The following is a 22,711-nucleotide window of genomic DNA, read 5'->3' on the forward strand; positions in this document are numbered from 1 at the left end:
CCCATGTGTACGCTTCCCCCCCAGTGCCCCCTGTGTGTATGCTGTCCCCCCAGTGCCCCCCGTGTGTATAAGCTGACCCCCCAGTGCCCCCCGTGTGTATAAGCTGTCCCCCCAGTGCCCCCCGTGTGTATACGCTGTCCCCCCAGTGCCCCCCGTGTGTATACGCTGTCCCCCCAGTGCCCCCCGTGTGTATACGCTGTCCCCCCAGTGCCCCCCGTGTGTACGCTGTCCCCCCAGTGCCCCCCCGTGTGTCCACTGTCCCCCCAAGGCCCCCCCGTGTGTACGCTGTGCCCCGTGTGTACGCTGTCCCCCTCCAGTGCCCCCCGTGTGTACGCTGCCCCCCCCAGTGCCCCCCGTGTGTACGCTGTCCCCCAACCCCCCCCCCAGTGCTCCCCCCATGTGTACACTGTACCCCCCCCGTGTACGGCTGTCCCGCCCCCAGTGCGTACGCAGTCCCGCCCCCCCATTGGCCCCCGTGTGTACACTGCCCCCCCCAGTGCCCCCCGTGTGTACGCATTGTTGATGTTGTTGTTGTTGTTATATTTCCTGCCCAGACTCTGTCCTCACCATGCTGCCGCCGGGACTCGTCGGGACCAGGTTCAGGCACTTCCACAGCCTGCGGCCTAACAGTCTGGTGAAGCCCAGGCCAGACTGTCTGGTGAAGCCCCGCCATCCAGAAGACAGAAAGCAGCCACCCGGGCCATCAGAGGAGCAGCTGCACCCAGGTAAATCCATCCCCCCACTGTCCCTGTGTGTACCCTGTCCCCTATCCCCACTATCCCTGTGCACACCCTGTCCCCCCCACTGTCCCTGTATGTACCCTGTCTCCCCCCCCCCCCCACTGCCCGGCGTGTGTACGCTGTCCCCCCCAGTGCCCGCCGTTTGTATGCTGTCTCCCCAGTGCCCTCCGTGTGTACTCTGTCCCCCCCTGTACTGCAGCTGCACTCAGGTAACTCCATCTCCCCACTGTCCCTGTATGTACCCTGTCCCCCCAGTGCCCCTCAGTGTACGCTTCCCCCCCAGTGCACCCGTGTGTACGCTGTCCCCACCAGTGCCCCCCATATGAACAGTCCCCCCCGTGTGTACGCTGTCACCCCCGTGTGTACGCTGTCCCCCCCAGGTGTATGCTGTCCCCCTAGTGCCCCCCTGTGTTTATGCTGTCCTCCTCAGTCCCCTCCCCCCGTGTGTATGCTGTCCCCCCCCAGTGCACCCCCGTGTGTATGCTGTCCCCTCCCAGTGCCCCCCCTCCGTGTGTATGCTGTCCCCCCCAGTGCCCCCCCATGTGTAGGCTGTCCCCCCCAGTGCCCCCCCCCCCTGTGTGTACGCTGCCCCCCCCAGTGCCCCCCCCTGTGTGTACGCTGCCCCCCCCAGTGCCTCCCCCCTGTGTGTACGCTGCCCCCCCAGTGCCCCCCACGTGTGTGCTGTCCTCCCCCCCCCAGTGCCCCCCCGTGTGTACGCTGTCCCCTTCCCCAGTGCCCACCCCCGTGTGTACGCTGTCCCGCAGTGCCCCCCGTGTGTATGCTGTCCCCCTAGTGCCCCCCTGTGTTTACGCTGTCCTCCTCAGTCCCCTCCCCCCGTGTGTATGCTGTCCCACCCAGTGCACCCCCGTGTGTATGCTGTCCCCCCCAGTGCCCCCCCTCCGTGTGTATGCTGTCCCCCCCAGTACCCCCCCATGTGTAGGCTGTCCCCCCCCAGTGCCCCCCCCCCTGTGTGTACGCTGTCCCCCCCCCCCAGTGCCCCCCCTGTGTGTACGCTGCCCCCCCAGTGTCTCCCCCCTGTGTGTACGCTGCCCCCCCAGTGCCCCCCGTGTGTGCTGTCCTTCCCCCCCAGTGCCCCCCCCGTGTGTACGCTGTCCCCTTCCCCAGTGCCCCCCCGTGTGTACGCTGTCCCGCAGTGCCCCCCGTGTGTATGCTGCCCCCCGTGTGCTTCCCCCCCAGTGCCCCTGTATGCTGCCCCTCCGTGCCCCCGTGTGTATGCTGCCCCCCCAGTGCCCCTGTGTGTACGCTGTACCCTGTGCCCCCCGTGTGTATGCTGCCCCCACCATTGCCCCCATGTGTACGCTGTACCCTGCCCCCCCATTGCCCCCCGTGTGTACGATGTCCCCCCCAGTGCCCCCCGTGTGTACGCTGTCGCCCCCCCCCATAGTGCCCCCCGTGTGTACGCGGTCGTCTCCCCAGTGCCTCCCCCGTGTGTTCGCTCCCCCCCCAGTGCCCCCCGTGTGTACGCTGTCCCCCCCTAGTGCCCCCCGTGTGTATGCTGCCCCCCCAGTGCCCCTGTGTATGCTGCCCCTGTGCGTATGCGGCCCCCAAGTGACCCCGTGTGTACGTTGTACCCTGTGCCCCCTTGTGTATGCTGTCCCCCCATGTGTACGCTGTACCTGTGCCCCCCGTGTGTATGCTGTCCCCCCATGTGTACGCTGTACCCTGTGCCCCCGTGTGTATGCTGTCCCCCCCAGTAGCCCCCGTGTGCACACTGTCGTCGTCCCCGGTGCCCCTTGTGTGTATGCTGTTGCCCCTGTGTGTGTATGCCGTGCCCCGTGTGTATACGCAGTCCCTCCCCCAGTGCCCCCCATGTGTACGCAGTCCCTTCCCCAGTGCCCCCCCATGTGTATGCAGTCCCTCCCCCAGTGCCCCCCCATGTGTACGCAGTCCCTCCCCCAGTGCCCCCCCCATGTGTACGCAGTGCCCCCCATGTGTACGCAGTCCCTCCCCCAGTGCCCCCCCATGTGTACACAGTCCCCCATGTGTACGCAGTGCCCCCCGTGTGTACGCAGTCCCCCCAGTGCCCCCCGTGTGTACGCAGTCCCCCCCAGTGCCCCCCGTGTGTACGCTGTGCCCCCCCCCAGTGCTCCTTGTGCGTAAGCTCTGCCCCCCTATGTGTACCCCGTATGTACATTGTCCTCCTTCAATGCCCTACAGTAAAGCTTCTACTCTCTGGGTGTCATGCTCATTGCCAGGGGTTTCTTGGGATGGATGTCTTGCCTGTTGACAGGGGTTTCATGCACTGGGACGGGTGTCATACTCAATGCCAGGGTTTTTTTATTCTTGTGGCCAGGGGTAATGCTCATTGCCAGGGGTGTGTTATCATTAAACATTTAAAAAATCTAATTGTATTCTTTCACTGAAATTTAAAATTTCAAAAAAAATAAATAAATAAATTGAAAAAAACTATGAAATTCCAAAGACAAAAAACCTTACGGTTTCACATGTCCCATTAAGGCTTCTTACACATGATCTGCCATTTCTGAAACCTGTTGTAACTCTTCCACTCAAACGCCAAAAAGCAATGAAATTACGATCATTAAGGCTGACGCCTTAATGGACGTGTTCCTTGCGCAATACAGATATGGTTCGCCATCACAGCCTGTGGGTAAGTGCAGATTCAGCACTCTCACAGAGTGAGATTGCTGTCACTCACACAATGGTGGAGCTGCTAATTCACAGATTTGTGTGCTCATTGGAATACACACATGCAGTCTATGCAACTGAAGGTCTGAACAGTCATGTGGCGCACTCATCCTAATAAGTACCTGCAATCATCTAAAACGGTCTAGCCCTCTGAGTTACTATAGTGTTCATTCTAGCACCCGCCATCTTTGAAAACTCATGCAGTTCCTCTTCCCTGCCTGGGGTGTAGCTGTCTGCTGTAGTGCTTCTAGTGTGATCTGTATATCAGCACTGCAAACCAGACCTGTGCTAGAAACACTACAGCAGATAGCAACACCCCAGACAGGGTAGAGGAACTGCATGGGTTTTCAAAGATAGCGGGTGCTAGAATAAACACTATTACTAGAACTATCCCACTGCGGGTCCAACATCATGCACACTCACTACATATATCCATTTCATTTAGTATTCACATGCAGTTACCAGAAACATCTTTCATAATTGCAAAAACTATAATACTCCCAACTACTATGCATCTACTCTTTCTTCTCCCGTACGCCTTCATGCTGCTCTGTCTTCCCCGATACCTACTGCTGTGTGGATTCCCTCATCCACAACAATGTGTCTATTCCCATCTGCCCTGCCCTGTCTTTCCACACAGATGCCACTGTTTCCTTCTATATGTGCCACTGGCTTCCCCTCTATTAGCGATACTCTGTCTCCCCCTCCATCCATGCTGCTCTGCCCGCCTCATCCATGACAGTTTCCTTCCATCTGTACTGCTGTCTCCCCTCTCCATCTACGCTGTTCTTTTTTCCCTTTATCCCCTTTGCTCCGAACCCCCTCCCCCATCAGTGCTGTCTTTCCTCCAACTGCTCCTCTGTTTCCCACCCAATCGCATCACTCTGCCTTACCTTCCCCAATCTGTGCCACTGTTTTCCACCCATCTGCTTCGTTAGTCCCCCATCAGTGCTGCTTCCCCATTATCTACACATTTCTATTTGTCCCCATCCACATGACACTGTCTCCTCCCCTAATCAACACCACTTTTACCCCATCCGCTCAGCTCTTTTGCTCAGACCTTCAGTTGCATAGACTGCATGTGTGTATTCCAATGAGCACACAAATCTGTGAATTAGCAGCTCCACCATTGTGTGAGTGACAGCAATCTCACTCTGTGAGAGTGCTGAATCTGCACTTACCCACAGGCTGTGATGGCGAACCATATCTGTATTGCGCAAGGAACACGTCCATTAAGGCGTCAGCCTTAATGATCGTAATTTCATTGCTTTTTGGCGTTTGAGTGGAAGAGTTACAACAGGTTTCAGAAATGGCAGATCATGTGTAAGAAGCCTTAATGGGACATGTGAAACCGTAAGGTTTTTTGTCTTTGGAATATATATATATATACATATATACATACATACATACATACCTTTATGGGAGGAATTTGTTCCATTTTGGGGCAAGTACAGTATAAAGATACATATTGTGCAAGTCAAAAGGATCAAGACCTATATACATCCCCCTTTATCTGCAAGTTTATTTTTTTATTTTGTCCCTTTTGCAACATTCTACACTCTATAATCCTTTTTTGTTTTTGTTCCCTTTTGCTTTTTGAGCATATGCACACCGAGATTATTTAATCAGGAGGACAGCATCAAATATAAATAAGATTACTGTTTGGGACTGCCCTATTGGACATGTACTAATTATATGCTCTGTTTTTATTGACACCTCTATCTTGTTGGTTCTAGTGAGAGCTTTATAGTTACTTTTCTTTTTCTGTCTTTAACCTCAAACTGGTTTACCAAAAGAAGGAATACAGAATGTAACTTCTGTTCCTATGCCATTAGAATAGTTCAACCATAGGCGTGCGCAAGGGGGGTGCCGGGGGTGCACAGGCACCTCCTAATGGCAGGCACCCCCCGCACGATCGCAGCCAGGTCCGACATCACACACAGAATAGCTTCTTTTTTTTTTGGGAGCCGGCTGCAGTGACAGACGTGTCAGAGCTGCAGCAGGATGGACGCTGGCTGCCTGTAGGGGGAGCTGAAGTGCACAGACAGCTCCTCTCAGGCATTACTTAAACAGTGCTGGCCGAGTGAGGACTTCCTTGTGTTTGAAATGTGCTGCAGGTGAGCTGGAACAGGGGGGTGTGTATGTTATGAGGCTATGACTTTGTTTTAGAGGGGGAGGGGGAAGGTATATTGGTCTTTAATAATGCTGGCTACTTTTTTATGTTATGTCATAAAGGTGTGTGTTTATCAGCTTGTTGTAAGTATATTATGTGTGCATAGGGGGGCTGTGTATATGTGTACTATGTGTGTGGGAGGGGGCTCTGTGTATTCTACAGGACATTGTGTGTGTGCATGCTGTGCCTGTATGTATACTATGTGTGTATATATGTGTGGGCTGTGTATATCTGTGTATCTGTATACTGTGTGTGTGTGTATATATATTAGTGCATACTGTAGGGGGGCTATATATATGTATACTATGTGTGGGGGGGCTCTGTATATGTATACTACATCTGTATGTGTGTATGTGGGTGAGCAAAGGGGGGCAGTGCATATATATACTATGTGTGGGGGGCTCTGTATGTTTGTGTGTATACTATGTGTGCGGGTGGGCATTTGCCCCTGGGCACTTGGGGTACAAGTGTCCCGGGCCTGTCACAGCCTCCTTCCCTTTTGAGCGGCTGACCAGATGCTGCCTGCCGCTGACAAGTAAAGTAGCTTCAGTGTGCAGCGTCTAGCATCCGGCCAGCGGCTCAAAAGGGAAGGAGGCTGCGGCTCCGGTGGGCATCTTATAAGAAGAGTGCCCAGCGCTACCCGGAAGTGCGGATTCACGGGAGCGCTGGTGTGCAATGCGCACCCCCAGCAATGAGCATGAAACTCCCCTTGTCAACGAGCATTTAACCACCCCCTTCCCAGGGAGCATGTGACTCCTGGCAAAGAACATTTCACATCCCCCCCCCCCCATGGCATAATCTGTAATGGCCATCACAGTCTGAGGCGTAACGTGTAATGGGCATCATGGTGTGAGGCGTAACGTGTAATAGGAATTACACGTACAACGTGTAATGGGCATTATGGAATGTGGTATACTATGTAATGGCTGTGTGATGTGTAATATGCATGTATGTGTTAATTTTTGGCACACGCCTTCGACGTGCACAGTCCCTATTGTCCCTGTTTTACTAATATTTTTTTAAGCCCTAACATAATGTGTAATGGGCATTACGGTGTGTTGCATGTGTGATGGGCATTATTGTGCGTGACATTATGTCTAATGTGTTTCATTATGTGTAATAATAGGAGATGATGAACACGCCCAGTAGATAGTGATGGACACGCCCTCTCCAATGGTGCACCCCCTAATAAGACGGGCTGCGCACGCCTATGAGTTCAACACAGTAATTTCAGGATTAAAAATATGTCAAAAGTGGACCGATTGGAAGTTGATTAACATAGGTTTTAGGACCAAAGTAGATCAAGAAACAAAAAAGATTGGAAGAAAATCTACCTTACATACCTAATACGGTCATTTTTAAAATGTGTGTACATATTTTATGGTATTGAAACAGAAGCCACACTGAGAAACAATTAGTGAAAGCCTCCATGTGCCAAACTAATGGGACATGCACACAGTGCAATTTTTGCAGGTTTTCGAAGTGATCTGTCTAGATCGCTTAGAAATGAAGCACAAGTTGCTCCATATGTACACCCCATAGCGATAGATATGCGCGGTCCCATACGTACCTATTGCCGGCTCAGATCTTGTGAGCATGCAGGCAAAGTCTAGTTAGATTGCCTAGCAAGTGCACACAAAATATACCTTTAAAAAAGCTGTCCTTGGGTGACAGCGAAACGCATCAGCCGCTGCTCTACTCACTTGCCTCCAACTGCCACTTTACGCACTTGCACTTTTACCTGGGATCCAACCAGCCGCCCCACCAGTGGACCGTGCCTGCAATTCCAGCTTAAGTGGACTTCTTCAGTTTGTAACAACAATAAAGGGATGACACAGCTTCCATGCTATCCAAAAGGATTTAAAGATCTCCCAGAGGAACCCACCAACGAACAGCATTGGTAATTATAGCCATACAATCGAACAAGTATTGGATTTGGGAACTATACAATCCCTGGCCATATGACTGGTCCTCTGTTTTACCCCCTGGCGGCATAAATAGGAGCGGACCCCCCTCCAAAAATATCCACCAAAGTGGCCCTGTGGGCAGTGAGCATGTGATTTTAATATTTTTATTCTATATGATTACATATGTATGTGTACCAATACATGTTATTTTATTTACAAAATCCTCATTGGTTCTAGCGCTACCTCTTTTTCTCACTAAGTGCACACAAAACACTGAGTTAGTACAGATCACTTAGCACACATTGCAACGTGTGTATAGGGTGATATAGACACCGGGAAGTTCAAAGAAAATTGCCTACCCTAGATTGCTTAGCACAAAAAGTTAGCACACATCTCAATGTGTGTATGCCATTTACGGGTATTTCTCATAGGAAAAGAATAAACAAAAACAAATACTCAGATGTGTTGTTCTGTATTTTATTAGATAAAATGCATGATTATACTGTATGCACTGTGGAGCTATATTGTTTAATAAAGGGTATATTGTTTAATCAAAGACAATCTGCATAAGGGTGTATACCAGTGGTTCCCAAACTTTTTTGAATCATGGCACCCCAAAGTATCAATTTCCTTTACGGCACCCCTAGGCCAAAATCTTCTCATTGAGAGAGTCCTAAAAAATATTAAGTTAAGTTAAGATGTTTATATCTCATCCTTAGGGTCAGTTATGTGGTAAAAAACAGGATTCACTTATGCTTGTTCCCAATTTGCCTAATATATTGAAGTGGTCCTGGACCACCAATCCGGGGAACCCCTACAAGTCCCCCAAGACACCCCTGAGTGCAATGGCACCCAGTTTGGGAACCACTGGTGTATATTAAGTCCTATGTGTTTCTGACTGGTTGCATTGTTTGCAACCAGGTCAAATATCGCACAGCCTGGAGATGTTGCAAATGCCAGGCAAGTGTATATTGTTATGAAGTATTAAAACTATGTATTTATCTATTTATACATTAGTTCAATCCTTTATTTTTAATAAATCTCTCTCAATGTTTTCATATGAAGCTGAACATTGTATGTAAATTATATAGTTTGTTAAGGCTATAACTGTGACATTTGCAGTCTATAAGCTATGTCATGTGAAAAAAAGGCACAGTCAGTAAGGATTGTGTTGTTTTTACTGTATGGTTGAACTGTAAACTCAGACATATTTATTTACTGTTACTTATGTAGGGGTTCTCAATTAGCCAATAATACATTGACTATGCAGCAAAACAGAATGTGGCTTTACTAAAGCAAATCTTGTTAAAAATAGCATGTTTGGATATATTTATCACCTGCTTTTCTATTGAAATAGGGTGCTTAGATCAAGCATGCCATAATAATATGCCACAGGAGCTGTTCACACATCGAATTAACTTAGTTAAATAGAAGAACAGCCATGGTAGAAGAGAAAAGTCCCAGAACCATTGTTTTGTACATGTGAAGTATGGTCTTTTACAAAACATACAAACAAATACATAAATAAAAACTACTTAAAGACTGATCCACTTAATAATAAAATATGAGATCAGCACTTACCTGATGGAAGCCTAGGTAGTCGACTATTGTGGATGAAGCATAGAATATCATCCCTTCTGTACTCACAACTAGAGCAAATCCATTCAAAGACTGAGGAAGACACAAGACACATAATGGTTAATGAATAGTAAAGAGACAAGTGCTAAGCTTTCACATTTAGTATAGAACATGGACAATATGCTTATCCTGTATGGGGAATTTAGGGCTTCTGGATGATCTAGAAAATACACTTTTGAAACTTAAGTGCTCTCATAAATTGACAAGATACACTGCTAAATACATGGGTGTGGTATAGGGTTCCAACAGTCGCAACAAAGACCCTTGCGGGCTCGCTAGGCTCGCCACGCTGGGCCCCCACGAGGGAAAATAGCCGGCGGAAACCCATCTGTCAGTGTTTTACCGGTCAGGATCCCGACTGTCGGGATCCCGTCCGGCAACAAAATACGTTACATCTGCAAAACATTATGTAACAAAGACATTTAATGGAAGTGTCCACTATCCCTAAATAAAGCTGTATACTGCAAATTCAGAAGTGATGTATAAAACATAAGGTAAACTCCTAATGTCCTGCTATTATTCTTATGGTATCAGCAGAACAGACATCTTTATTGTATCATTATTAGTCCTTCCACTAGTTCCTAAAATACTAGTTATAAAATAAGTAGAAAAGGGTATGTGCAGTGCGCAAGTCAGTAATTAGCAATTAGCAGCTAACTAGGGGATTAACCAATTCCCCTTTAGGGAATGTTATTGCCAACCAAAATACTAGGAAAAGATTATTAGCACCTGCTTCCGGTTGCTTACAATGAAAAATAATCTATAAATATAATTTATCAAAACAATAACATGTTGTATATTATCTAGTACATTTTAATGAATGATAAGTAAGCTAACGATATTGTTAATCATATAATTTTGCATATTATTCAGTGTGTACCCACTATATCGTTAATTATGCGCTTTATGCTGATCATAATGATATGACCGATCGTCTGAACATGCAGTCCAATCGGAGGATATTGTCAGTGACTAAGGAGTTTATTCTGTTTGGTACGGTGGGACCGTATAAGGGCGGATCGGGCTTTTTTTTCATCTGCGCATGCGTAGCTTTCGCAATGCGCATGTGCGGCGACCTCACACTGCTCATGGACGGGTCTCTCCGTGCGAAAAAACCTGTCCGCAAGAGTACGGTCATTGTGGGCGGATTTATGGGAGCGGCCAGAATAATGAGGAAAACTGGGCGTAAACATGAGCGTACACGGGGGTGTGCACACAAAATGCACGGTGCCACAACCGCCTCGATCGGCGAACGCACCGTGCATTTTGGCCCAAAAACAAGCGGACGCCAAAGATAGCTCCAGACCACCCCTAGAGCTACCGCATGAGAGCAGATGCCTGGGTCTGCTAATTAACGCTGATTACTACTCAAACACATACACCTGAATGTAATAAGCAATGCTGCAGGCTATTAAGTGAAAACCATTATTTCACTACCTGCAAGCCACACACAGCCCTCAAACACATTGGAAGCTTATCTTTCTACACTTCTCAACATGTAAAGGTTGGTTTAATTTTAGGTAATATTCATTCTAAGACCTGGTTATATATGTCAAGGTAGTTATTTTATAACCATCTACACCCATTCAGAAAGTGTTTTTGTATACTTTTAAAAGCAGGACACTCAATTCACAGGAGTCGACATGTGTCAACTTTTTCACTGTAACACAAACATACCAGTTTTTTATTATGGAAAAGACACATAAACCACGTCTAAGAGCAACAATGATGTTTTTGGACTCAATTTCTACTTGCAATGTGGCGTACGCTCAGATATACGGAAGGTGTCGGTGGGAAAACGGACGAGATCCGTCCGTGCACTTTGGCGTACGCTCTGATGTACGCCAGGTATCGGTGACTAAGAGGGAGATCTGTCCGTACACGGTGGCGTACGCTCAAGTGTACGCCACTCCCCATTGTCGGTGTTTGTGACCGTCCGTGTGCGGCTGTTCTGTGGGCGGACTTACACTCACCGTGAGTGTACGGAAAACATACGGTGTGACGTACGTTTCACTGTACCAAACAGAATAACACCCTAAGTGTATGGCTGGAAAGCTGGGTAACGAGCTCACTACACATGAAGTTATCTGCTGCCTCTGAGTCCAGTAAGGCTTTGGTCTTAACGGCCCTTGATGGCAGTTTTATGGTAACTGAAAGAGTAGACTCAAGAGGAGTAGGAGAAGTTAGTAATATTTCCAATCTGGCCTCTCCTTTACCGATTAGGAAGAGGCATTTCCCGGCCGCCGGGGACAGGAGGAGTTCAAATGAGTGGACGCCCGCAGTACATACACAGATTCTCTCTCTTGCGTCGGGAGCGCTCCTTAGAAGATAGATGGAACCGATTAATCTGCATAGGTTCTACTGGCAGCATGGAAACTGGAGTAGATGGGGCTGGACTAGGAAACAGACGAGGCCTTGGTCGATTGTTTCTGCTTCGTTCAAGCTGATGTTCTTGATAACGAATGTCGACTTTGTTACAGAGGGAGATAAGTTTGTCTAAGGTAGCAGGCATGTCTCAAGTGGCCAAGTCATCCTTCACACGTCCTGAGAGTCCATTCCAAAAAGCAGACATGAGTGCCTCATCATTCCACCTCAGCTCGGAAGCTAATGTTTGAAATTGTATCATGTACTGACTTACAGGCCTTCCTCCTTGACCTATCCTGAGAATCTCCGTTGCCGCAGAGGAGACCCTACCAGGTTCGTCAAAGATCCGACAGGAAGGTTGAAATGAAAGAGGGATAATCAGAGAGTAATGAGTTGGAGTGTTCCCACAGAGGAGAAACCCAGTCCAGGGCAGGGACATGATGTAGGCTAGCTGGGCTTTTGCTGTGGGAAAGTTTGAAGGCTGAAGGGTAAAGTGTACCTCGCACTGATTGAGGAAGCCTCGGCAGGCCTTGGGTGATCCATCAAACTTGTTTGGAATGGGTAGGTGTAGGTGACTGGGAACAGTTGAGATGGAAACCACTGGAGTTGTGCTTGTGCTCTCCATGGAGACTTTTGCTGAAGGTGCAGATAACGTGGTTGGAGGAGCCTGCTGGCGCTGAACCATTTCTTGAAGGCACTGGGCCATTTGCCTTTGAGAGGTTTCCAATTGTTCCAGGCAGTTGAGAAGTCCTTGCAGGAGTTCAGCAGTTAATCCCTGAGCAACACCTGAGTCCATTGTGTCAGTGCAAACTGTCACGGATTGAGGATTGGATGAGCTTGTGTGACTGTCAGGAATAATTGCTGAGCCAGAAGGAGTAGGTTGAAAACATGCGGGTTTAATGAGAGACCCTGCATTTACAAAAAGGAAAAAGACTTGTCCCAAATAACATCTTTGAGAGTCAGTTTGAGGGTTGGCAGCTAACGCAATACTTCTTGCGAAAGTCTTGCAGGGACCAGTGCAGAGGACTATGGAATCCAATGACAGAAGGGATACGGAAGTGTGGGAAATAGGGACACTAGGAAGTTTCGGGTATTCTGAGGATGAGGAAGTTGAATCTGGTCGGAGCAGAAGAGGCTGGGTGAGTTAAACCATTTGAGGTGTGCAGATGGAGCAGGGTGACAGGTCACGGACCCGCTGGATGGCTATGGAGCTGCGGACATAGGAGACGGTGGCAGAAACTGATCTGGGTCCATGGCAAAGAATAGGTGGTTAGACAGGCCGTACCAGATGCAAGAGCAGAAGCCCTCGGCACGAATAGCACTGACTGGTTAGGGTTGCCAGGAATCAGGTTGAAGTAGCCAGGAACAGAGCCAGGAAGCACACAGTTGAGCTGACAATTTGCACTGACCCAGAGCTGACTAGGCAGATCCCTCTTAAGTGTTGAGGGCGGCTGCCATTGGCTGCACAGGGTCTGGGGTTGGGAAATGGGCGGTACTGGCAAAAGAACAAGTTTGCCCACAACCAAGATGGCAGAGCCGGCCTCCAGGCGCCGTCCATCAGACAGAGCCTGCTCACTGCTCCTGCCGGCCGCATCTCACCGTGCCGGACTCGACAGACGCCGGCAGCCTCCTGCATGCTGCACCAGCCCCACAGAGAGCCGCCGCCAGGCACGGACAGGTAAGTAGCAGCCCTGCCCTGACCCGTGGCGGGTTCCCATGACACCTGATCACATGGCTGCAAATTATCGAATGGCTGCACAGGTGTATGGATCATAGCGTCCATGTGCGAGGCCATCCTGTGATAAAATCCTGCTACACATACTTTTTAAATCGCACTCCATTCGCTAGGTGATTGACAGGAAGTCAACAGTTATGGGGGTCCCTTTCTGGGAGTGTCAGAAAAAACGCAGGCATGTCCTGGCATTTGCAGGGAGGGTGTGCGAGGTCAGCTCCGGCCCCAATCCTCATGTTTCTATCACGCCAGCTGCTTAAGTCCTGGGCTACTCAGTGGGAAAATCATTTAATGAGTGAGTTGCAAATGGATTTGCAGCTGATCGGAGGCCTGCAATATTTTCGCTGGCTATTCACAGGCTTGCATGAGGCGGGATTTTACTCAGACTGGGCAGCAGCTATCTAATCGCAGGGTGATCGCATCACACCACAGCGATCAGGTCTGAATAATACCCTTGGATCTATATGTAGATGATGAGTAGGTGAACTTTGTAGCTCCACAATATTAACAAATTCTTATTTCTTATTTAACCCCCACCAGTAGTTTGTATCAGTGGGGGACTGGGGAGGCCTCTATAAAAGAGAGATGAAAAAAAGAGTCCATGTAGGATTAATGCAAATGAAAATTAATATTTTTTGTTTATCCTTCTAAATTGATATTATTTGCTGTGTTAAAGGAGCAAAAATATAAATGGTATTAATTAAAATACAATCCCCACCTGACATTCTTGTTTCTTACTCTGAAGGTGAGCCAACCAGCCCAGTGTAGTGAGAGAGGAGGCAGCAGCTGCAGCACAGGCAGACCGACGAGGAGCAGGATTTGGACGGCTGGGCTGAGCACCCTGTGAGCCTGGTGGGTGGCGCCAGCCCCTGTGAATGGTAATGTGCCTTGGTTGCAGTACTGATGGCCATCAATGGCGATAGTAAAAAAAAACAGTAATTGAGGGCAGCATAATATCTAATGGATGACTGTCAAAGTTTTTGACAATCGATTTTCTTTAACTGACTGGCCCATGGGCCAATCAGAACACAGAGGCATGGCTTCATGGGTGTTGGGGGTGGAGCTATGCTCCATGTCCTTGTACCTTCGGGAGAATAGTTTATTTATGCTGTGCCATCAATGGGGGGGGGGGGGGGCGGCATCTGGTTCTCCCCCATCAATGGCAAAGCTAATCTACATCGACCATAAACCATTATGATTCATTGATGGCCATCCTTAGGCTGCAGTGTGAGTGGCGTTCCTTAGGTACTGCTGTCACCGCAGGTTATTCAGATCCCACAGTTGGCTACTGTGCATGCGCAGAAGCTCGGTCTGAACGCTACCCGAATGGCGATGTGCTCCAATGCAAGCATCAGTGAATTAGCCTGCAGTGCTGCAAGGGTGGGGGAGGTGTGCTTGGGAAGGCTGGCCCGGTTGAAGGTTATCTGACCCAACCAAGCGGGGAGTGGCACGGTGTCCAGGCAGCCCAATTTACTACTGAAGTTACTCTCAAAGAAATAGAAATTTGTGTAGATCAACAAAAAATAGGGAGAAACTTACTGTAAGTGGTAATAATCTACAATTCTTGTCACATAATCCACCTACAACATTAAACTTCAATATTACTTCATGAACCTCTGGAGATATACTGTTATAGTGTATATACTGTCATAGTGTATTTTACTGATAAATCAACAAAATCCAGTATACCTACAACATTCATGTCACCACAAATGTGTTTATCAAGGTTATATCCCCAATTTTGTATCACATGTGTATTAGGTAGCTTGGCCAAACCACCCTAGTTTAAGTTGCATTTTCTCATATTTATTCAGTGGACCTTGTATTCTTGTATCTTATAATGTTTGTGTGTACAGCATAAAAAATGATGTTGTAATGTCACCAGAGCAGACGGGAGGCGTGGCTCGCTATTACATCATACCTACAAAGCAAAATCCATTTGTCTGAGACCACTCCCTCTTTTTTGGGGGGAGGTGGCTTCACCTCATAGAGAAGTCAGTATAGGGACAACCAGAATGTTGGGAGGTATGCTATGACTGTGATGTTACATATTATAATTGTATATAAAATTGTTATGTTCTTCATAAGGTTATTACATTGATCATTTTAATTATGAACAGTTAATTGTGCATTGACAAATAAAAAGAAAACACTTCTTACTGACCATTGTTCTTCTTAGACATCAATGCAGAATAAATATATTAAGAAAAAAGCACAGATATTAAAATATATTAAGAGATAAAACAGAATCATTCATTTTAAGAGCGCTTTGCTGACCTTAGGGTCTGCATGTGCTTCACGTGACACTATTCTGCAAATCACATAATTTCAGTTCTTCAAATACAGTTTGTTTTCATTTTCACATTACAATTATTTCTGATATTGTATATGGTTGTAGTATTTAATTTTAATCCCACAAAATGGACAAGTGGAATCAAAACCATCTTGTGCCACTCTGTAGACAAAATACAATTATGTGCTCATAGGAAGAATGATGTATGTCAGTGGAATGTAAATAATGTTTCCATTAGGGATGGCTCATGATCTAATGTGCAGTAAAAAGTCACTAGGAAAGGGACTGCAAACACTGCTTTAAAGAACAATGGAAACATTAATGCCACAGAGTGTCAGGGACCTTACTTCATCCCTGACATTTTTGGATGAACCCTGTGCTGTACCCAGGGCCGGACTGGCACTTTTGGCAAATGCCAGAGGGGCCGATGGACAGGTGGGCTGATTTCTTCTTGCAAGGTGGAGGCTCGCCTCCCAATTGGCGCTCAGAGAGAGCTGTTGGACTCTCTCTGTGCACCGCTGAGGTCCAGGAGAGAGGGGGCATCACATGTGGACAGGACAAAGGTTGCGCGTGTGCACAAATGCCAGGGCTGATTCGGTGGCCCAGTCTGTCGCTGGCTGTACCTATTGGTCAGGGTGCAGTAGCTTCCAGCATGATAGCAAAAAAAACAAGAAACAAAGCTCCACAATCTAGCAGGAAACACGGCGCAAGCACTGTCTTTCCCTGCATGCAATGGTGACACGCAGGACCACAAATATCCATTCCCCGGGGCTGTACACACAGAGCAGTCAGTGCTCCATTTCTAAGCCATCTCGTCAGATGGCTTAGAAATGGGGTGAAAATTGCCCCATGTGTATGGACCTTCAGCTACACCCACTTACAGTGTATAATTCATATCCCTTATTGCATGGGCTCAGCAACCCAAACATCCACACAGTACAGCATAGTTAGATTCCTACTGTTAAAGCAATTAAAAACAATGTAATTGGAACAAATGTCTAAGGTGCTAGGGAAGGCTAGTGTGTTATGCATATCCCAGCAGCCACCAAAATGAAGACCAATAAACCATATTAAACAGTATCACATGTTCTAATTGAAGATTGTAATATACCGCGAGGGGACGGTATTCTGTGTACGCTCGCCACGCTTCGGGCTCGGTGGCTCGCTACGCTCGCCACAGGTTTATATCCGACTCCATGCCCACTTGGATAGTAGGGGTATGAAAAGGACCCCTTTTCGCATGGGTCCTCAAACTGCGGCCCCCCAGATGTTGTGAAACTACAATTCCCAGCATGCCTTGCCACAGTTTTAACACTCCCTTATAGCAAAACTGTGGCAAGGCATGCTGGGATTTGTAGTTTCACAACATCTGGGGGGCCGCAGTTTGAGGACCCATGCGAAAAGGGGTCCTTTTCATACCCCTACTATCCAAGTGGGCATGGAATTGGATATAAACCTGTGGCGAGCGTAGCGAGCCACCAAGCCCGAAGCGTGGCGAGCGTAGCGAGCCCCGCGAGGGGACACAGAATACCGTCCCCTCGCGGTATATTACAATCTCAGCATGCCTTGCCACAGTTTTGCTATAAGGGAGTGTTAAAACTGTGGCAAGGCATGCTGGGAATTGTAGTTTCACAACATCTGGAGGGCCGCAGTTTGAGGACCCATGCCTTTTCCCATTGAATTCCATGTTAAAGTGGACTCAGTCCATTTTAACATTGAATCCTATGGAAAAATCGGGTCCATCGCATCGCATGCGATATGGTCTGCTGCGATGCGATGCGATGGACCCGATTTCAAAATCGGCAGCCCAGTTACTACATAAGTACCAAAATTATTTTATTTAAAATAAAGTAGCAAATAGTCATGTGGGTCATATTCTGGTGTCGTATATACAACCTGTTTGAAATTTAACATTTTAAGAACTCCATTACATGATGCTTACAATGCTTACTTAAAATAAATGTGACATTTTATGCAGATGTTACTGTACCACTTGCTTCTTATTTAAAAGAAGCATTTTCTTCCCTCATATGCTTTTCCTTCTCTTGAACCATCTTCAACGGTACCAAATCCTGCATTGGTTTTTTAGTTTATGTACCATGTACTGTTTTCAACTTCAAGTCACTGTTTTCCTGTTTTTCTTATTTGTTTATGTACTCTGTAAATGAGCGCTGTGATCCCTTGTGACATAATATAAGTAAAGGATAATAATAATAATAATAATAAAGCTCTGTGTAATATGTGGGCATTTTATAAATCATTATAATAATATAGCCAAAATAAATTATTTTAGGTACTTATGTACTAACTGGGCTGCCAATTTTGAAATCGGGTCCATCGCATCGCATCCGACCATATCGCATGCGATGCGATGCGATGGACCCGATTTTTCCATAGGATTCAATGTTAAAATGAGTCCATTTTAACATGGAAATCAATGGGAAAAGGGGTCCTTTTCATACCCCTACTATCCAAGTGGGCATGGAGTTGGATATAAACCTGTGGCGAGCATAGCGAGCCCCCGAGCCCGAAGTGTGGCGAGCGTAGCGAGCCCCGCGAGGGGACACAGAATACCGTCCCCTCGCCACGCTTCGGGCTCGGTGGCTCGCTACGCTCGCCACAGGTTTATATCCAACTCCATGCCCACTTGGATATAGTAGGGGTATGAAAAGGACCCCTTTTTCCAATTGAATTCCATGTTAAAATAGACTCAGTCCATTTTAACATTGAATCCTATGGAAAAATCGGATCATCGCATCGCATCGCATGCGATATGGTCGTATGCGATGCGATATCTCATCTCATCGCATCTGATTGTATGCCTTAAGTTAAGGCATACAATCAAAAAATCGGCAGCCCAGATAATACATAAGTACCTTATTTTATTCTATACACCTATGAAGTCGTATAATAAAATAACATTTGTATAAAAACCTTTGGGAGCACTGATCTAAGATGTGTGCAATTATTGCAAGAAAGAAATACAAAATGTTTTTTTTTCATATGTGCTCACACTTCATCATTATAGAATCTATCGGTACTTATGTAGTAGCTGGGCGCCAATTAACATACGTACGCTTGCGGAAGGAAATCGCATTGCATGTCCCGTTTTAGTGCCATGTGATCCATGTGATGCGATTCCACTAGTTTATATGCTAGACGTTTGTCAGTTACCGTAACTATGCTTTCTGAAAAAGCTTAAGCTATGGAAATAGCGTAGTCAGTCAGAACTTGCGTAAGTTCTCCCAGGCACTCACTCTGAGGAGAATAGCTGTCAGTGATGGATGCTTCTCAGAGTTCTGGCAGTGTTACAGTGACCAGTGTGCAAGGCGCAGGCATGGCAGGTGAGCAAATGTTCATGTTCACCCTGCCTACATCAGAGGAGGAGGCTGTGCTGTTTTTTCAGCAAAAAGAATTGCTGCCCGTTACGCAGACTTGCGTAAACAGCCATCTGATGAGGCTGTCTCTTAAGGAAGCGACGTGGCGCTGCCACATTAAGTGTTGCCGCAAGAAGGTCAGCGTTCGAGCGGACCACTGGTTCCCCAGGTGCCGGTTATCCTTCCTGACCCTGGTCCGGTTTGTCTACTGGGCACAGGAGCTTACCAGTGTGCAGTACTTCGACAGGGAGCTGCACATCTATAAAGACAACGTTGCAGTATAACGCTCTCATCAGGGAGGCCTGCACCATGGATCTCTTGTCCCAACTGCAGACCCAAATTGGAGGCCCTGGCATGGTGGTGGAGGTCGATGAAAGCCTCATTGTGAGGCGCAAATCCAATGTTGGGAGGATGCTGCCCCAGCAATGGGTGTTTGGTGGTATAAGCAGGGAAAGGCGAGCGACCGCTGTGGAAAGGCGAGCCACGACCCCCATGGCTGCCATCAACACTAATGTCGCTCCTGGGTCCGTTATATACAGTGACTGCTGGAGGGCGTATAATACACAGGAACTGCAGCAGGCAGGCTATGAACATTGCAGGGGGAACCACAGGCTCAATTTTGTAGACCCTGGCTCAGGGAGTAGTGCACACAGGGGGGGGGTTCTGAGTACCCAGAACCCCCCCAGGAGTCTAAGGGTCATAGGCTGAAAGCTGAGAGTCCCCTCTTTCCATGGGTACAAGAATTTTAAAAATCAGCCCATGGGAACCGGAGATATCTGACTTTAAAGCAGTGGTCCCCATCCAAGCCTGTTAATTGCTCTTCCCAGTCAGATATTTAAGGTTTTGTCTGACTTAGAGTTTTCTGAGGATATATTACAAAAGCTGGGACTCTCCCCCTTTGAATGACACAAGTAGCTTGTCTCTACTGTTCCCAGAACCAGACATATCAGCCTTCCAGCAGCTGGTTACTGCTCCAGCTCCACACACCTGGTATGTAGTTGTATATACTCGTTGGCAGATTGCTCTGCCTCCTGAACTCTGATCCTCTAGTCCCCAATACCATTTGGTAGGTGGGATTCTCTAGTTTTCAATTCCATTAAAATCTAAGAAATCTATTTCCGGAAACTGGAGATATGCACAGTCAAGCAAGCTGTCCTCCCACCAGAAAATTATGAATAATAAGCCCACTCCACTATACATCCCTCCTCTGCATATTAAACATCCTCTACCACCCTGGAAGTTATGTATCAGGGCCCCTTCATTCAGCACATAAGCAAGGGGAAGGGGGTTGGGGATGTAGTTCTGCACAAGATTATTTATAATTATAGGTGGGGTGTCCCCAATATTAAGTTGCCGTGTTGTAATTGCAATTAATACATAAATGGGGGTGCTGCCAAAGACAATAATGGTCATACGAGGAACAGAAAAGGATTGTCTTTGTAGGTGGCGCACTGAAGAGGATAAGTTATTTGTGTTAAAATTTAACTTTTAATAATGTCAATAAAAGAAGGCCATTAAAGGTGAAATAAGGATTACATACATGACTAACAAAAACATTGAACAATGATTAAAAGATGCACGTGCTGTGTGTGTGTCAATTTACTAGTATGTTATAAAGGCCCTTATTCTGGTTGGTGCGGATATTCCCGCTTGCGTACGGGCCGCCGATGTTTATCTTCTGCGCATGTGCAGAGGTCACTCTGCGCATGTGCAGGCGATTTCGCCGCAAGGATTCTCTGTACGCCGCACAGGGGGCGTAGAGGGGCGTGAGGGGCTACTTATCCTCATTACCCTATGCATACGCCCCGCGTTTCATGGGCGTTCCCATGCAAACGCGGGGCGTATGCATGGTAATGAGGCCGTGACGCGTGGGTACGGGGCGGGCATCTGACATCGCCGGATGTCAGCTGCCCGCCCCCATACAAGATTTCACACGGACAAGTGTCCGTGTGGTCTTGTGTTGCGGGACCTGGTGGAGCGTGCGGCCCTGCATTCGATGTTCGGCGACCATCGAATGCAGGGGCTGCTCCCACCATGGAGGAGGCGTATCCCCGTCCAATTTCATGCGGATCGCCACATATCTGCGTACGGACGGCCGTGGCGATCCGTATGGAAGGCGGGGATTCGCCTGCACGGTCGGAGCCGCATATGCGGCTCCGGCCGCACCAACCAGAATAAGGGCCATAGTGTGGTTACTCCTGTTGGTGAAGAGGTTCCTCACGAAGTGATACACTATGGTACGCGATGTGCTGGAGCCCACAGCTATGGTACGCAATGTACTGAAGCCCACAGTATGGGTAAGTGGTGGGAGCTATCCACTGGATCACGTGATTGGAAGGAGTCGTATGGGTGACCAGGCATTAAGTCGTGTCTGGTTCCTCTATTACTTTACGACTAAGTGTCTGTTGGTTCGATTGGTTGTTATAAATCCAATCTGTGAGCATGACACGCTTCGCTCCGTATCGGAGGCTACTGATCTCATGGAAAGTAGTATCAAATATGCCTCGCATAAACTGATACAATGAAAAATTGGATATCAACTGTATCCCACATAAGAATGGGTTGAGAGTGTACAATAAAGTTTTTGAAATTGGTTGGTAGTCTGTGTCTTATTATTTGCACATAGGTCGAGTTATATCCATTTAGCAGACAGGTGAAATTCTGTATCCCGCGTGGATGAAGGTTTGGCAGGCTTTGCCTGCGCACCAGACTGACTGGGATTTATGGGGATTGCGTGGGCGATCCAGCAGTGTGTATACCGATGGATCCCTCTATTCAATTATAAGCACACTGGTGTGTGTTGTGTTCTACATAAATCAAGCTTGTTCCATAGGACATCTAGTGTCAGTAGGTGCACCAGACAGGTGGAATTATGTGTCCTGCACAAATATTACTTAGCGTATTATGCACATTGCAAATCATTCATTTGTTGCTGTTTGCGAGGATAGATTTTAGGAAAAGATTGCATGGGCGATCTGACAGTGTATATGCTGTCCGGTCCCTCTATAGTATTGCAATTACACCTTCACAAACTGACAGAGTGACTACGTCTGTATGGTGTTAGGTACACCTCTACCAGTGTTAGGTACACCTCTACCAGATTATGACAATTGGACACACGAAACCAGCCGGTGTGGCAGGCAGACAGCATTACATATTACATAAATGAGAATGCCGTATCCTGCACCGTATTAATCGTGCAGGAATATTAAACACGTAATTGGTAAGGATTTAAATTGATCCTGTGTGGCAAGACTGGCTTTGCTGACTTGTTTCAGCGGAGATTGTACGGGTGGTCTGACAGTATGTATGCTGTCTGATCACTCTGTTTTCTCACGCTTGTCCGTTGGTATATTTATTGTCAATCAATCTGGCAATTGTCTAGTTTGGTGACCAGAGTATAGTACACTGTAATCTTTACAATCAGATTTCTCAGCTGATGTAGCAAAGGATACAATTTGATGTTAAATAGTAGCATTCGTTTTATTACAATGTAACTGTTTATGCATTCTTAGAGGGATAAATATATCCCATGTAACATTGCTTGGGTAATCTGATAGTGCGTAGGGTTAGACAGATTCCACTATTTCGGTAGCAATATTTTCACATACGGACTTAAGAGTATACATAGAGCGTTTATGGGCATATAGCGTTTATTAGTCAGCGTTTCCACCAACTTGTGAGTAAGATATACCAATAGGGGATACCCCACAGAATTAATGTGTTAGGGTTTCTACCGCAATAATAGGTCTGCTAGGTCTCAGACTACAAGTGTACGGAGAGCGGGCTTACTACATATGTTAGAGGATCACTCACTGGA

At 47.4% G+C, this 22,711-nt stretch overlaps 1 protein-coding gene across 2 annotated transcripts in view; it reads right to left on the reverse strand.

Annotated features, from left to right (window-relative positions):
- The window catches only part of AHRR (aryl hydrocarbon receptor repressor), a 564,251-nt gene that overhangs the window by 243,855 nt on the left and 297,685 nt on the right, over positions 1 to 22,711 (reverse strand). For both annotated transcript variants that reach the window (XM_083188386.1, XM_083188385.1), the window contains exon 5: positions 9,069 to 9,158. In XM_083188386.1, coding sequence (XP_083044512.1) covers positions 9,069 to 9,158 — 90 coding nt within the window. The remainder of the gene's footprint in view (positions 1 to 9,068; positions 9,159 to 22,711) is intronic.

This window comes from Crinia signifera, chromosome 5 (assembly GCF_055691185.1).
Source record: "Crinia signifera chromosome 5, ASM5569118v1, whole genome shotgun sequence".
NCBI classification, from domain to species: Eukaryota; Metazoa; Chordata; class Amphibia; order Anura; family Myobatrachidae; genus Crinia; species Crinia signifera.